General features: G+C 39.8%; 1 protein-coding gene across 1 annotated transcript in view; it reads left to right on the top strand.

The window, feature by feature from the left end:
- tmem65 (transmembrane protein 65) overlaps positions 1–7,984 on the top strand; it is a 34,683-nt gene extending 26,699 nt beyond the window's left edge. Inside the window, exons 4-7 of the mRNA XM_080734436.1 lie at positions 57–111; positions 6,007–6,049; positions 6,633–6,738; positions 7,435–7,984. Coding sequence (XP_080590562.1) covers positions 57–111; positions 6,007–6,049; positions 6,633–6,738; positions 7,435–7,554 — 324 coding nt within the window. The 3' untranslated portion in view covers positions 7,555–7,984. The remainder of the gene's footprint in view (positions 1–56; positions 112–6,006; positions 6,050–6,632; positions 6,739–7,434) is intronic.
- Positions 7,985–16,314: the final 8,330 nt, after the last annotated feature.

Raw genomic sequence — 16,314 nt, forward strand, 5'->3', positions numbered from 1 at the left:
ATATCAGTTTGGTCCAAGATACTAAATATACTCTTTAATTTCCCCCTGTTTCCTAGGGAACCCAGATTGAGATGTCGATAGGAGTCACTCTGGGAATCTCCACCATGGCTGGTAAGGCCTAAGGCGTTACAGAGATATATGGACAGATAAGTGTTCAACTACTGTAGATGGAAGATAAAAATGAACAGACACAACCACCTATTTTATACTTCATCATCATATGATGGTGTTGTGTGATGGTGTTGTGTGAAAAACAGCTAAAACAGGCGATCTATTATTATTATTTTTTTAGCTAATTCCTAAGAATCTGTCTCTAAAAATTAGATCAATTCAAACATAGGTTTATATTGCCAAAGCAAGTGTCAAAATATAATAAAAACAGTTGAACATATATACAGTTGGGGGGGAACAGCATTGTGTAAACAAAGCTTTGTCACATTTTGTTCTAACATACATGTTATATATATATATATATATATATATATATATACACAAGGAATAACGCTTTTTAAAATAAATAGCAGTCGCTTTGGAGCAAATAGCAGCATTTTTCTCAAAACAATTTAGATGGTATACAGGGGGGAAAAAAGCCTCCGGATTAAAATGTGTTTTAGAGTAGCTGCTCTGTTTATATGTGCAGTAGGTCTAGAGGTAACTCAATGGTTTATAATCCTTAGGGTGGCTGTATTCCATTCACAAGGGGCATTTCACTAGGGGCATTTCATATCAACCTGTGCACGACTCTGGCACGCAGGCAGCTCCACTGGCTAGGACATGAGATCCATTCCACACGCTTGCACTCTACAACCAATTACAATCTGGCCACCAGCTGGTGGTCATTGCAAAGCACTAGGACGAGCATCAGGGAGCTCCTGAAGCAGTGCAACATGACACCTGCAGACCTGGACAGAATGGCAGAAGAGCAATTCATCTGGTGTTCTTCCTGCCTCTCATGTACGGTTCCCACCTGGAGGAACACAGACCTGCAGAGAGGCACACCTAATGAAACTTAAACTTCGCTCAGCAAGGATGAACCCTGCTGATTTTGGCAACCCCGTGGCCTTTCCTGTAGCGCCACCCATGGGCCAAACCTTCCACTTGAACACAAGTTATATCAAAGTTATATCAAAATCAAATTCTGCTGAATGCATTCATGCTCCCTGGAGAACGAACCCTAACTGCTTGAGTAAACCCATGGCCTTTCCTCTAGCGCAGGGGTCATCGCCATGCTGGCTTCTGGCGGACATTTTTGTCAAAATTCTATTATTGCCACATACACAAAATGTGAGTAGACAGAAGCATAAAGAGCACTAAATGAACATTACAGGTCTGTACTGTACCGCTGTCCTAGTGGACTCCTAATGTGTCTAGCGGGGCTTTTAGAGTTTCTTTGCTGAGACCAGAGGAAAGCTGAGGGAATGAAAACAGAATGTCCTGGTGGTATTCCATCATAGAGAAAAGAGTAGAGCCCACACATGACAAAATCTACACAGTATGTACACTTTCATTGGAAGTTTCCATTCTCTGGGGGTCTTTGTCACATTGTCCAATGATCAAATAAGAAAATACTCAACATACAATATTAATGTATTATGAGAAAAAGTTTCAGCCCTGCTGCAATGGAACTGCATTAAACATGAGATGGCAAAACAAATGGGTAATGGACTTCCTAGTTAACACATAAGCAAACGCTTCCCTATTTTCATTTGCAGAAACATGCATTTGTCACTTGTGATTGAAGGCTTAAATTATGCAATACCCGTAGAGGGCATATGGGGCAGGGTTTTACAGCCAGCTTTCAGTGTAACAGATTCCCCAAGAGTCATTTTCGCTGTCTGTAATTCATTAGTCATTTGAATTCTGGTCTTGGACTGAATCCACCATACGACATGATTATTTTTTTTTTAGGATAAGGGACTGGCATGAGCATTTGTATTAGAATATGAGCGGAATAAAATTATTTTTCCTTTTTCCTTTTCCTTTCCTTTCCTTTCCTTTCCTTTCCTTTCCTTTCCTTCTCAATTGACCTTTGAGCAACAATTTTTCTTCTGTCATTCTGCAGACAGTTGTTGATGGCAGCAATCACAACCTACCAGCGTCATCATCGCACCCGCTGTTTGGAGTGTGGATGCAAGCACCAAATGTGTAGTTTGGGTCTGTGCTCAGTGGTCTGAGTTTCTCTGACTCTCCGCATGGTTAGGTTTTATTCTGTTACCATGGATACGCGTTTTCTTTTCTTTTTTTTTTTTTTTTTTTTTAGAAGTTTGCGTATGTCTAAGCACTGGGGCATACACTAGGTTTTTCTTTTAGAATATTTCACAGAATGTCTAAGCACTGGGGCATAGGCTATGATATAAACACATTCCTAAATTCAATCTCAGTTTAAATGTTGGTCCCATAGTGTGTTCTAGATCAGTGGTTCGTAAATGATTTCAAAACGAGACGCGATTTACTTACGTACGTACTTCAATTGGCTTGCTGTATTCTCCCAGCCTTCGTCTCATGTAGCACTTTTCAATGTGTACCGTCTAGTATGCCCGGGGCGATATAAAAATATCACTAACTTTTGCGAGTATGTGTATTGCATGTTGGTGATGTAGAAAGTGAAGCTGTTCCAAACAGTTTGGTTAATCTCAGCAAAATAAAATAAAACAAAAATCTAATATCCTACAAGATAGACACACAGAACTAGCATCACTTAGCCAGACTATAACGCTGCGTGGATATGAGTCTGGTACTTCTATATGGAAGGTTTTTTTTCCAAGAGGCGGGTTAAAAAGAATGGCTCTGGACACAATCGGTTTGACCAGACCAATACTGGGCCCTGATTGGTCACGCAACCGACCAGACCCAGACCCAAATCCACCAAGGGCATTTTTTTGTACCGGCGGATTTGCCTGATTCCAGGCTAACAAAGAAACCCCTCATACTGAAACACAATCCAAAGTCTTCTCTGCCCTGAAACAAAATGAAAACGGTAACTTTATTACTGTGGCAGGCTTCTGCGCTTGAAAATGTCAACAAGAAAGTCAGAATCAAATCATCATCTAGTAAGTAGATGAAGAATCTGCCTTGGAATACAGTACAACCACGTTCCACTTTTGCATTCCTCTAGTCTAGATGAACTGAATGTGAGATGAATGCTTAAAATATGAAGGAGTTTATTTAGTTTATTTATGAGTTTGTTTATTGTACATACTGTGCCCGCTACAATGCACTGGCAAAAGGAGTCTGTGGTTTCTCCAACTACAAACGTGTACAGAACTGGCAATGATGATCATTCAAATCCTGATCTGTAAATAACAGACGAGTCATCTGTGACATGTAAAAATGTGCCAGTCCTCTGTGGCTGTCTTCTTCATTGTCATGCAAATCTTTTCTCTCACACAAAAAGCATTGCCTAGGGAGAGCTGTACGGTATGATGGGCTGATGTGATGCAAGGCAGCCAGTGTGATGTGATGGCTTTCTGTCAAAAGTTATCGTTTGAAATATGGCACAATACACAGGGACCAAGGCCACAGGCTCTGGGCCGGTAACACTGCATTTGTCTCCACCAGGCCGAAAGGCATGTCCGAGACTATGTTTTGCACCCTGTTTGTCCGTCTGCGGGTCTGTTATAGTTTTGCGTAAAACACATTTTTAGAAAGTACTCCTACGGATGTTGTCCAAAAATCGGTAAATACTACACAGTAATTAAATTATTTAAACAGGCATTTAAATCTTAAAATGTTCGATTGCAACAGGTAATAATACAAATGTAAACCCATTTTGGTTAAGTGAAGCATTAAGTGTTTCCTCAGTGTCGGCATAGTAATGCCAGAGGGCGTTGATAAAGACTCATTTGGGGATTGTGAGTTTTAGATGTAGATGCCATGGGAATTTCTGACTGAGATGAGCTTTCATGTGTCAGTGATTTTGATGTATTTTTGATGTACCTAGAAGAGGGATAAGCAGCAGCAGCACCTGTTTAGCATCCTCGTGGTGTTAATGACTACTATTGCTTTATTTGCCTTTGACTTGCACATTAAAAAAAGAAATATAAAAAATACATATCATTCATATAGCGTGGATCAGACTTCATGTGGCCAGACTGATTTATTTTATTATTATTATTATTATTAGTACCAATTTAGATGCTATACAGGGGGGGGAAAAGCCTCCGGATTAAAATGTGTTTTAGAGCAGCCGCTCTGTTTAAATGTGCAGTAAGTCTAGAGGTCTATTATTATTATCATAATTAGTTTTGTTTGTTTCCTCTCTTTTTCCTTTTCTTAATTTTCTCTTATCTGCTAGGCGTTTCCTTTATCTCCATTTATTTATTTATTTTTTCTCATATCTGCTATGAGGCCGATGTATCCTTGAATTTCAAACATTCCTATAACTAATCACTGTATTTTACTCCATGAATAAGTAGGATAGGCATCCACAAGCTTTCAGCTTCAGCCTATTCCTTATGATCACATGTAACAATGACTAAGTGGATGTATGACTTGTAAAAATGTGAGTGATCAAATAGACTAAACTAAACTATGACATATCTGACATATTACTCTCAAGGCCCCTTTTGACCTCCTTTATCAAATTATATTTTAATATTTAATAAAGTATAAAACGTAGAAAAGAGTTTTTGAGGTACCTCTGTGACCTACTGGCAGGATGCACAATAAATATATGGCACTGATCGGTCCAGCGATGTACGAGATTAGTGCCATAAACACAGGCAGACCCTCTCCTAGCCAGCTCGCCCCCTACAGTGCCACGCCATAAAAAACTTCCCCAAGGAGAACGCATTAATCGTTCTTTTTTATGACGTCCGTGACTCTGCATGAGTCTAGCCGTCTATAAGAGGATCGGTCTGTCAGCCAGATCTACTGTAATGGTGCAAACAGTGTCATATTTCTCATGCATATTGCCAGTAGGCCGCAGAAGCGACGAAGTCCCCACGTTTTATAGGTTTTGAAATATTCAACTTTAATTTGATAAAGCAACTACCGGTATAAGGAAGTCAATGGGGCTCTGATTGGGTTGAAACCTGAACGTCAGACAACTGACATCATGCTGTAGATCAGTGGTTCCCCATCTTTTTAGCTCGAGACCCAAAAGAGACATTTTATTTATTCTCGGGACCCTATAGTGAAAATAGCCAATCTACAAGCTGAGCTTGTGCAATTTTCACTACTTAAAAAAAAAATTAAGAAATTGCTATTTTCTTTTTTTTTTTAAATCTTTTGAATTAATAAGAAAATTTTAGGTAGCAGATTTTATATTATTATATATAATAATAATTAATTATCTAATTATCTAATAATTATCTTTATTTTATTTTTGATTTTTGCCAGTATTTAAAATGTTACACCATTCACAGGCTCAAACTTTCTTTGTGTCTGTGACAGGTGAGGAGAAGTGAATTGAGTGTCCACTTATAGCCCAAAGCCCACATTGTTCAAACGGCTGCTGAATTTACTCAGCTTATACTGTGTAATGCCTTGAAGTTGTGTCTGCAGATACAGATAAGTGATATGAGACTGCCCTTCCACTTTTATTCTTTCATAAGAAAAACTAGATTCATTATTATTAGCCAGCGGGCACTATTTATACAATAGCACTGCTCACTAAACTGGTGGTGCAGTTTCATCATTGACGGTCAAATATAGTGTTGGATGGAATAAAAAGGCTTCAGGTTGGAAATAGTGCTCCTTTGGTGGAAAGAAAGACAGTTTCACAAGGTGCTCTTTGATCGTAATAACAAAATAATGTGTTGGAAAAGAGCTCCTCCTGTGTCCTTCTCCCTCACAGACTCATTTCCATGTCATGTTTTCAGTCCTTGCCTTCTGCCTTTCATCATTCTCTCTCCCCCATAAACCTCTAGGGCTCTCTTGCGAGAATAGCCCATTTACAAGCAAACAATATTGCGGTATCTCTTGTACTCTCGCCAATCCTTACCTCTCTGCCCACCTCTTGCCATCTCTCTCTCTGTCACTCACTCTGTCTCTTTACCCTTACAGCTGCAGCTCTGGGGAACCTGGTTTCAGACTTGGCAGGCCTCGGGTAAGCATCACATTAAAAACATTTGAATATTATTCCTCATACTTTATAACAAGAGAGTAAAGAGGGGCGCAACCTCCCGGCTTGCTCGGGCGATCTGTGACTGCACTTGCGAATTCTACACGTTGGTCAGGGTGTCTGTTCAGCATGGGGTAAGGCCGCGTAGCGGGCTCCTCCACAAGCATTGCTGTGTGCCCTCCTGGTGAAAGTCTTCACTGGCAGGTGAAAAGAAGCAGCTGGCAACGGAGGAGACACATGGGACACATGGAGGCACAGTGTGGGTTAGGGCCGGGGGGAGAGATTGGCATAACGACAATTGCTTTTAAAAATGGGCACAATGCAACACAATCCCCAACCCAGAGTTGAACCTGGGATAGTGTGATTAGGTATATGTTTTATATTCACCCTATTTTTGAGTGAAAAGATGAAACACTCCTCGGTTTAGTTTTGGGTGTTTGCTCTAGCAGGTGGAGCATACAGTATCTGCCATCTCTAAACTGGCTATATGTGTCTGTATGTCTTCTCTCTGTGTATGTGTGTGTGTGTGTGTGTGTGTGTGTGTGTGTGTGCGTGTGCAAATGAATAGTCTTGCAGGTTACGTGGAAGCTCTGGTATCCAGACTAGGGATGCAGACTGCAGAATTATCCCCCAAACAGGCTGACATGTGGCAAACCAGGCTGAGCTCCCACTTGGTGAGAGCATTCATCACCTTTAAAAAATATTTTTTGGGGGGGGGGGGGGCACCTTACCTTTTAAAATTGACACAGAAGGGAGGTACAGGTGGTGTTAATTAGTCCTATGTCACTCGCTCTAGTGGCTCTTGCTCCCATAGACCTTTTTCCTGAGCGCTCCCCTGTAGAGAGCACCCTGTAGAGAGCACCGTCGCCATTGCCACGGTGTAAACAGCAGCCACTGGTGGAGTAGAAGTAAAATTATTGAAACTGGGAAATACTCTAGTAAAGTACAAATACTCAAAATACAGTACTTAAGTAAATGTAGGCTACACGTTTTTACTTTACACTACTGTTTACATCGCAGCTAATGGCGGCGGCTCCCTCTACAGAGCGTCGCTCAGGAAATCAGTCTATAGCTGGAAAGCATTAAAGCTGCTGCTGCTGCATGTATTTACAGGTGCATTGGCCACAGCAACCTCAGGAATCTCTATTCTTGGGCATGTCCTAATAATAATGCGTGAACATTTGTCAGAATATCGGGGGAACGTTCCACGAAAATAGCTGATCTACAAGCTCACGCCGCTTGTAGATCAGCTATTTCCAGCAAATAGATTTGGTGTAGTGGGGGATAAAAGAGGGACTAAGTAAGTGTAGACCCCTGGGGTTTAAGTGGTTAATATGATGTACTAAAGTGTTGCGTTTGTTCCTTTGCAGGGTAAAGCAATAGGAGTGACTATTGGCTGTATTCTTGGGATGTTCCCTTTGCTGTTCATGAACAACGACGAAGACGACAAACAAACCGAGCCCATTACTGCTACGCCAACAAACTCCTAACAAGCTTTCACACTCAAAACCCCTCTAACTCTTAATCAGTCTGACACAATACTACACCGCTTACCTGCCACTAGCGTTACAACTTTTAAGTCATTCTGTGAAACATTAATTTCAGTAGCCTTCCTTTTTGTGGCGACACCTACCGGTAGCTCTGTGGCATTACAGCGTTTGTCTATACTGAAGGAAGTATAGACAAATGTATGCTGGAGGCGGGTCCTAGCCCTTGACGATATTTAGGAATGCAACCACACAACGCCAGAAACGGTATTTGTTTCATGTCGAATTACATTAATTAATGCATTTCCTGTACATGTCGGTTGGCCCAGACACTCGAAATTAACATTTAATTTAATCGTCTTTTAGAGAAAGTTGTCTGAAACACATTTGTCAAATGGTTATTGTGAAAAATATACCAGTCAAAGATTATATTTTAAAAGCTTAACAATTACCAAACACTCCCAAAACAACCACCTCTAATAGGCAGTGAGGAGGATTCCTCGGGTAAAAGACAAAATTTGACTGTGGTTGTACAGTATGCTATCAGCTGCTCTGGCAGGTAACATCCGTTATTTGAAGGTCAGAATATTCTATTACAAAACACGGTCGGCTGCTAGGACAGTGGGGTGCCAGACTAATTTCCTCCCGACTTTGGCTGACTTGTAATGTCACGGCAGCTGCAAAACGCGATTTCTCATGTAAACTCTAGCTAAACATGCATTTTACTTTATACTTTTATTTTAAATGCTGGTTAACTCTGGAATGGGAAGCCTCTGGAAATGTCAGGACACCCTTAAATCAAAAGCACTAACTTATGTTGAACGTCAGCGGTGTAATTTACCTTTTTTACATGGCTGCCCTACAAATCCATAGAGCATGAACTTTTTAAATGACTCACAGCTAACTGCAGACTGATCAAAAGCCTAGTTATGGCCTGTGACCTTTTTTAAAGCACATGAAAGCGGTTTCTGCTGTTTGCCTCATTAGGCCAGAATTTGTCCTCCCGGAAAGATTGAGTTGTTGAATACTAATGGTGAATTTATCCACCGGCTTACGACATGCTGATCTACAAGCTCACATGCGTCGCAGCGGAGACACATTGTGAGCTTGTACAGTAGGTCTGCTATGTTCTGCGCACGCGACGGAGCACAAATGACGTTTAATTCCGAGTCTTATTTGTACAGAGAATGCGAGAAGTGTAAAAAAGACAAACTAATTTGTTTATGTCGTTAATTAAAAACCATAGGGAGGCCAAATTACTGAAAAATGTAACGTATTCCTTTAATTTATTTTTCTCGTATTTGCGCCTTACGCCCCAATCAAGATTACTTCATCCAGAAAGCACAGATTTGACTAATTGCGTTGCGTTGCGTTGCATTGCATTGCGTTTCCATCTTAACTGAGGCTCTTATCTCATGTGGATCAACAGAGCTTAAATTTAGGTTTGATTTTACTTTGTTGCATGCAGTGTCTCACGCCAAAGATAGCCCATCTAAAAGCTCAAAAGAGTTGGTGAGCTTGTAGATCTGGTATTTTTGGGAACTTTGTATAAATCAGGCTGGCTGTCATCTTTACTCAATAACACTTTTGACAGCCCAGCAGCACGCACATGGCTGCTGTTTGATCCGTTGTGGAGATCAAACCGAGGCCCCTTTGGTTTCAGTACGGCCTCTCAAACCACCGGTCGAACCCGTCGGCATCATGTAACGTCATAAGCAACAAGAAAAGGAACAAAGTGTCAGGCTGCTACCTCGATAGCAATATTTATATCGTTTTGTGTGCATGAATAATTGTGTGGTAGCTATCAGTAGGACTTTAAAAATGTATACCTCTAAAGCTTTTTATATGTTAACAAGTCTTGCTAAGTTTTCTATGTGTTGAGTTGAATAAAGAAGGATGCATTTTGGTCTCACTACCCAAGAATGGAACTAATCTTTTGCACACCTTATTTATCTTGGCGAAAAGTGTGTAGGAAAAGAAGACTAAATGGGTCAGGGTAAAAAAAGAACAGTCCCACACACTGTACCAGAGGCAGCATTAATTGGAGTAACATTTGACATCATCAGGCAAGAATTCTTGCAAAAAATACCCAAGAAATGTGAGTGTTGCCCATTTTTGGCTCTGCAGTTTGTTTGCTTCTTTATCTCACAACTGACTCCCATCTTAACTCGGGGCTGAAGCTGCGATTCCTATATATACAAGCTCACAATGTTGTGAGCTTGTAGAACGGGCATCTTCGCCCCACGACACACACTGTCATAACATGAGGTATAAATTAGGATAAATTAGGGCTCAATAGAAGCTAGTTTATGGACCTTAAATTCAAGCAATATAGTGCCTTGCTTAGTCATGATCTTGAAGTAGCCCTACAGTACAGGCATTTAGCTGACGCTCTCATCCAAAGTTGTCCAGACTGAGCAAGCACAGTGTCATTTGTATGCAGCTGCTTGCTCCAGGGCACTTTGACAGAACGAACAACATTGGCTTTTGGTGGAGGACGGTATCGAACCAGTGACCTTTCAGTGAGGACGTTGTCGAACCAGTGACCTTTCAGTGACGGGGAAAGTCACTAAAAGGTGCAAAAGCGCCTCTATTCCACCTAGCTTTTGTCAGTTCTCATTTGTTACATAATTTGCCAATGTTGTTTAATGATTATGTCACCCCAGAATTTCAGAGCCATGCCAAGGGGCTGGATATCTGATTGAACTGCTCAAGCGGGAAATTGCTGATTTTAATTTCCAAGGTAATGATTCCATCAGGTGAAAGGTGCTTTGAAACAGACTGACGTAACATTGGAGGCAAATCTGCGAGTGAGAAGCACAACAGATTTCTGCACCTATTTTTGATTAGTTGGCCGGCCTATGGCTTGTTTCCGTCTCCCTCGATTGAAAGCAGTGTTTTTTTGGGTTAGGGTTAGTGCCTACTTGCAGCACTGTGTGCACAGCCTGCCTAAATCTCAGCTTGGACTTCAGATTTGTGTTGAGCATTATTCTTAACCATATTATGAACCCTATTCTGGGGGGTGAATATTCAGTGAAAACAGCTGATCTTTTTATAATTTCAGCATTTTGTGTAGAAGGGGGAGAAGGGCCCAAGTATTGGAGCCCTGGGTCACATGGGTCGACTATATATAGGGTCAAGTCATACAAGAACGTCATTATGTGTGTACATCTGTTTGAATATTTTATATTATTACCAGAGGTAATAGGATGGGTGTCTTTATGGGGCTAATCTCACCCCTCCCCCCCCCACACACACACACACACATATATTTTCAGAAATATGAATTTTGAATTTTATAATGGAAGTCACTTGGTGGTTGGGTGAGCCTGCCACCTTGCCCATATTTGGAGTCATAGTATGTCATGCATCATAGACAACTGACACCACAGAACTGGCCACACGAAGTCAGAGATGTATAAACCTGGGAGTCACGCCATTAATAGAACTTATATTTCTAGTTTAGTTTTGTATTTCCTTTGCTGCTGACATTCTCATTATTTCTCAGCCCGGTGCTGTCAAAATGTTGATGTATGAATGAAGTCATAATAATTCAACTAGTTTAACTCCACAATATATAGGTATTGCTGCCATCTGGTGGACTGTACAGAACAAGCTGCAAAGTCAATCAATGTCTGAAAACATTTGTCAAATGTTTAATTCATTGTAGATGTATTTCATAATGCTCTATATTAAAGAGTTTGTTTGAAAAGTGTCTTGTGTTATGGACTTTATGATAAACCTGTATATTTATAGCCTAGGCGTACAAATGTACCCAATAATGTCAGTATTTCCTTATCACATCTTCCATGCTTCAGTCAGTGGCAGGACAACGGGTTTGTAAGCAAGGTTTAAGCTCTCATGTGTTCAAAATAAACCTAAATTGTTGTTTCCTCTGAAGTTTGCTTTGTATTCATATGGTGTCCTAGAACAATTCTGGCTTGTTTGCCCAAAGTTGCGATTTGGGCAACTTTTAATTGTAATATTCATGATGGCCACTGAGGCCATGGTGAATATTACATTTTTGACCCGCTTGGCTAGAAAGATGTGTGTGCCATATCAATCTCATCTCTCAAATCTCACCTGGCAAGCAAAGGGAATTAATTATTGATAAAGGTCAGGTCAGCGATGCAGCCAGCTCTTATGTGGTAGGATTCATATTATATTCCTCAGCTTCATTGCAAAACTGATGCATGGATTGAAAATGGATGTGGTTGCACATGGGAAGGCTGACTGGCAACTTCAATGGGGTCCTGAGAGAAAGGGTGTATCAGCTGAGATAGAGCAGTACACTGCTTATCTCCATCCTATAGGCTGACAGTTGGTACAGTGGCTCATCCATCCTACACTTCTCATACACCGGTTTAAAGGGAAGGAAGGTGACATTAACTTGTCAACTTCTCTCTCCTGGAGCATATGATGAAGTACTGAATGCCTTCCTTGCTGGCCATTTTTTAGCTAACAAATACATTATTTCAAGAAATGCCTCAAACTAATAATGTGAAACAGAAAAACACAAACAGCTTTAGTGATAATGTCAGTGATTTTTAAGCACAAGGGTCCCGATTCATCAAGCACTTTACGGCCAAATCCATATTTTGATCTTACCGGCATTTAGGACAGTTCCTATGTTAGGGTCAGATTCAGCAATGTTTTTTTTTCTGGGATTTTGAAGGTAAGACAGAACTATAAGCCAGATTTAGTCACTTTATTTACACTATATTTACGACCAGATTGATGAATCAGGCCCATTGTTCCTATAGTGTGAAACAAGTGCTTGAGACATTTTATTTTGAATCCAATTCCTATGTGCTTAAAGGGGCACTCCACCACTTTTCAACCTATGTTCATATAATTGGTCCTCACTCAAAAATAGCTTTTCTTTTTTTTTTTTCTCAGGAGGGCTGTGGGTAGGTCAGAAACCCATCGTCTTGTGACATCATCGATTGCCAAGCTTATAGAAACTGCAGGCTTTCTATTCCTGAAAAGTTGCAATTTTAAAGTGGATGCCATTGTTCTCGCGATAATAAAAATCTAAATATTTTTTTCAAAAATATTGATTAAATTTTTTTTGGGACAATTATGATGTCACAAGACGATGGATTCTGAACTTCCCACAGCTCTCCTAGAAGACTTGGACTGAGTAGAAAAAAATTGTGATATTTTATCATGAACATTAGTGAGGACCTATTATATGAAGACAGGTTGAAAAGTGGTGAACTACTCCTTTAACTGTTTTGTTGTCATCAGTATCATTGAAGCCTCATAGGACATTAATGAGTGTGATTTGTAAGTAGAGCGTTGTTGGTTTGATACCAGTTCTTGGAAAATGTTCACTCTCTATCTAAATCCTATGAACTTGAAACTATTAGCTATCAGTTGCATCTTCCATGCCTCCGTAGCATAAGAGATGTGCCACTGTCAGAGGATTATAAACAGAATTATTTAGGATTCAAAACTCCTAAATAACACTTTCACTATCTGTCCAAAATTTAAAAGGTTAAATATTTCATTCTCACTTAGATTTTCCTGTGCCAGCGTGGCTCAAGAAATAAATCAGGGGTTTATAACCCAAAGGTTGTAGGTTCAAAACTCAAACAAATAGCACTCAGACAGCTGTAATGGTTATCAAATTAAACTGACAATATAATACAACAAACTTAAAAGAGGCTCAAATGCCTCAATAAAAACCTCAAACAATAACCAAATCAAACTGGTGATGGAAAAAAAAACTGACATTGACAAATACACAAAAAATGCTCATTAATATTGTGTTAGTTATAAAGCCTTAGGCTAAGTATTTAGTTCTCACTTGACAGTTCAATGCCTCTGTGGTTCTAGAGGTGTGTCAGAGGATTATAATCAGAATGTTTAGGGTTCAAAACACCTAAATAACACTTTCACCGTCCATCCAAATTCCAAAATGTTCATTCCCTCACACTCACGATGTGTCATTCACTCACATTTCCTGTGCCTGTGTGGCTCAAGAAATAAATCATGGGTTTACAACCCAAAGGTTCTAGGTTCAAAAACATTCAAACAACTGAAACTGATGATGAAATACAAAAAAACTAAACTTAAAAGTGTCTTAATTCCTCAAGCAAAACCCTAAAACAGTGATTAAAGCAAACAGGTACAACATCTCACATTAACAAATCACACACACAAAAAAAGAAAAAATACCTTGATAAAATAATAATGTGAAACAAAGTGCTCTGCTTAATATGTAACTTCCTTAAGCTGTAGCCATAATGATAATGTCTCATTATTAAGCACATAAGCATAAGGTTCTTAGTTTGAAACCAGTGCTTGAAATGTTACTATTTTGTATCTAATTCCTATAGGGTCAATTATTTTGTTGTCATCAGAATCATAGAAGCCTCTATAGCATAGGGGTTAATGTGTGTCATTTGTATGTTGAGGGTTGCTGGTTTGATTCCAGTGCTTTGAAAATGTTCACTCTCCATCCAAATCCTGTGAGCTTATACAGTATATATTTTATATATATATATCTTCTATGCTTCCGTGTCACAACTTAAGTGATGTGTATCCCAGGTCACAATTCTTTGTCAATGCTATATTAAATGTATTGATTTCACTGTTGCCTGCTCAGACTATGAATTCCTATGGGTGGGGATTCCAGAACTATGGGTGGGGATTCCAGAACTAGCAATCAGCAGTCAGTCACTGACAAGTCTCAGCAATAGGCAATCAGTGACCATGTCAGATGTCACAGCTTGGTAAAAGCAGTGTCAGTCTGCAGGAGTAGGTGAATGGTGTGGAGCAAACACAGGAGCTGCAGCAAATTTCCACCTCCTATGCTGGCAGAAATCAAATTGCTGAATTGGCCAGGGTTTTCTGAGACCATGATGATAATAACCCACTTTTTTGAACCAAGTATAAGTTTCGAACGCACATCATACATGTCAGAGTGGCTCAATAGATGAATCAGGGACTAATAAACCAAACGTCATGGGTTCAAACCTCACTCAAACCAACAATCCAACAAAACTCAAAAAAGAATCAAATGCCTCAATAAAAAACTAAACTGGGTGAAGAGAAACAAAAGACATAAAACCAAAACAAAAAGTTGTCTCAATAAAATCAAACTTAAGAAATGCAACAAAAACTGCAAAAAAAAACAAACTTTGCTTAATATGTCTGTATTTCTTAAGCTCCTCCCTCTGGAGGTGGGTTCTCCATGCTCCTCCCTCTGGAGGCGGTCTCCCTCCATGCTCCTCCCTCTCCTAGAGGAGGTAAAAGGGAGCGAGAGGAGGGAGGTGGCCTGCCTCCATGCTCCTTGCCTAAAAAAGACCAAAAACACAGTTTCTCCCTGACCAAGATTCAAACCCACAACCTTCTAGTTGTGAGGCCCCAGCTTTACTCATGAGCCACCAGACCTTTCACACTAATAAAGATTTGGAGGTCATATTTGAGGTTCAAGGGAGTGGAGGCAGGTCAAAAGATGAAAATCCACCACAGACACCTCTACCCCTGACAGAATGACTAAATCTACCAGATACATCACTCACCGATGATCAGGGTTCACTGTGACAGAATGATATTTAGGTTACTGTTTAAAACCATCTGTTGTAACTCTGCTTGTTTTACTTTTCACCCAGAATTACTCGTCTAGTAATGTCATTAAAATGTATTTCCATTTGTGGTACATCTTAATCATTTGTTAGTTTAAGATGACCAAAAGCATAGCAGTTTTAATCAACCAAGACTATACAAGGTTTTGTTTACATTTGACACTTTGGATAGTTACATTAAAATAATTGGTGGCTAAAAGCTTTAAGCTACTTTATCAAACAGTGTGGTATTATGAGCACAGCATCTATTTGATTAGCTGAATTAAGTTTAATTGAGCATACCGCTGTACACTCATGGCATGCAGCATGTCAAATCAATGAATTACATATTAACTCTAGGATAACAAATTAAATAAATTGAATCCAACAACTTCCATTTCATGTATTTATTGCAATACACATCAAATAAATACAAAAACAGGCAAACAATGTAACAAGTATTAGTCATATTATTGCTTTATTTCAGTCACTGCACTAATTGTGTATGACTTCATTTGCTATGATATAGTAGGCCTACAGTATGATTTTATACACTATTCAATTCCATCCATGCTCTAATGCAGGTATTCCTTTGTTGTATTAAGTTGATACAAGGAATACCTGCATTAGCATGGATGGAATAGCCTAGTATAAGGAGGAGTTTATAACTCCAAGGAGCAGGCCATGTGTGGTTAACTATTGACTGCTGACAATGCAACAACAGGAGAAACAAACCATCAGGAGATTTCTGAGCTCAGTCTCACCACATGTTCTCAATCCACCCAATTACTTCTTGGTGTGATTTCTGGCAGACTGGATGAATAGTGTGTGCCAGTGGCTACGTCATTGTAGTCCTTAGCGGCCATTTCTTGGGTCAAAACACAGGTGTTTCAATTGTTTGATTGCATAGAACTAATGCTATAGTCTTATCAGAACACCTGTGAAGGCTGTGTTTACCCAAGAAATGGCCGCTCTTAGAACTACATTTGGTGCACACCCTATTGCAGCACATTTGTGTAAAACAAGCCCTAGGGCTTTTTTTGTTGTCCTTAGTTCTAGCATTACTTGTGTAATTGCACCTGCCGTCATGGTTTGCCGACATATACCACATGATGCTGACCATACTGAGTAGGGCTGGGCATTTGGACCTTTTTTAATTAAATGTTTAACTTTTGGACTGGGCTGATAA

The sequence above is a fragment of the Nannobrachium achirus genome (genome assembly GCF_963921795.1).
Source record: "Nannobrachium achirus genome assembly, chromosome: 10".
NCBI classification, from domain to species: domain Eukaryota; kingdom Metazoa; phylum Chordata; class Actinopteri; order Myctophiformes; family Myctophidae; genus Nannobrachium; species Nannobrachium achirus.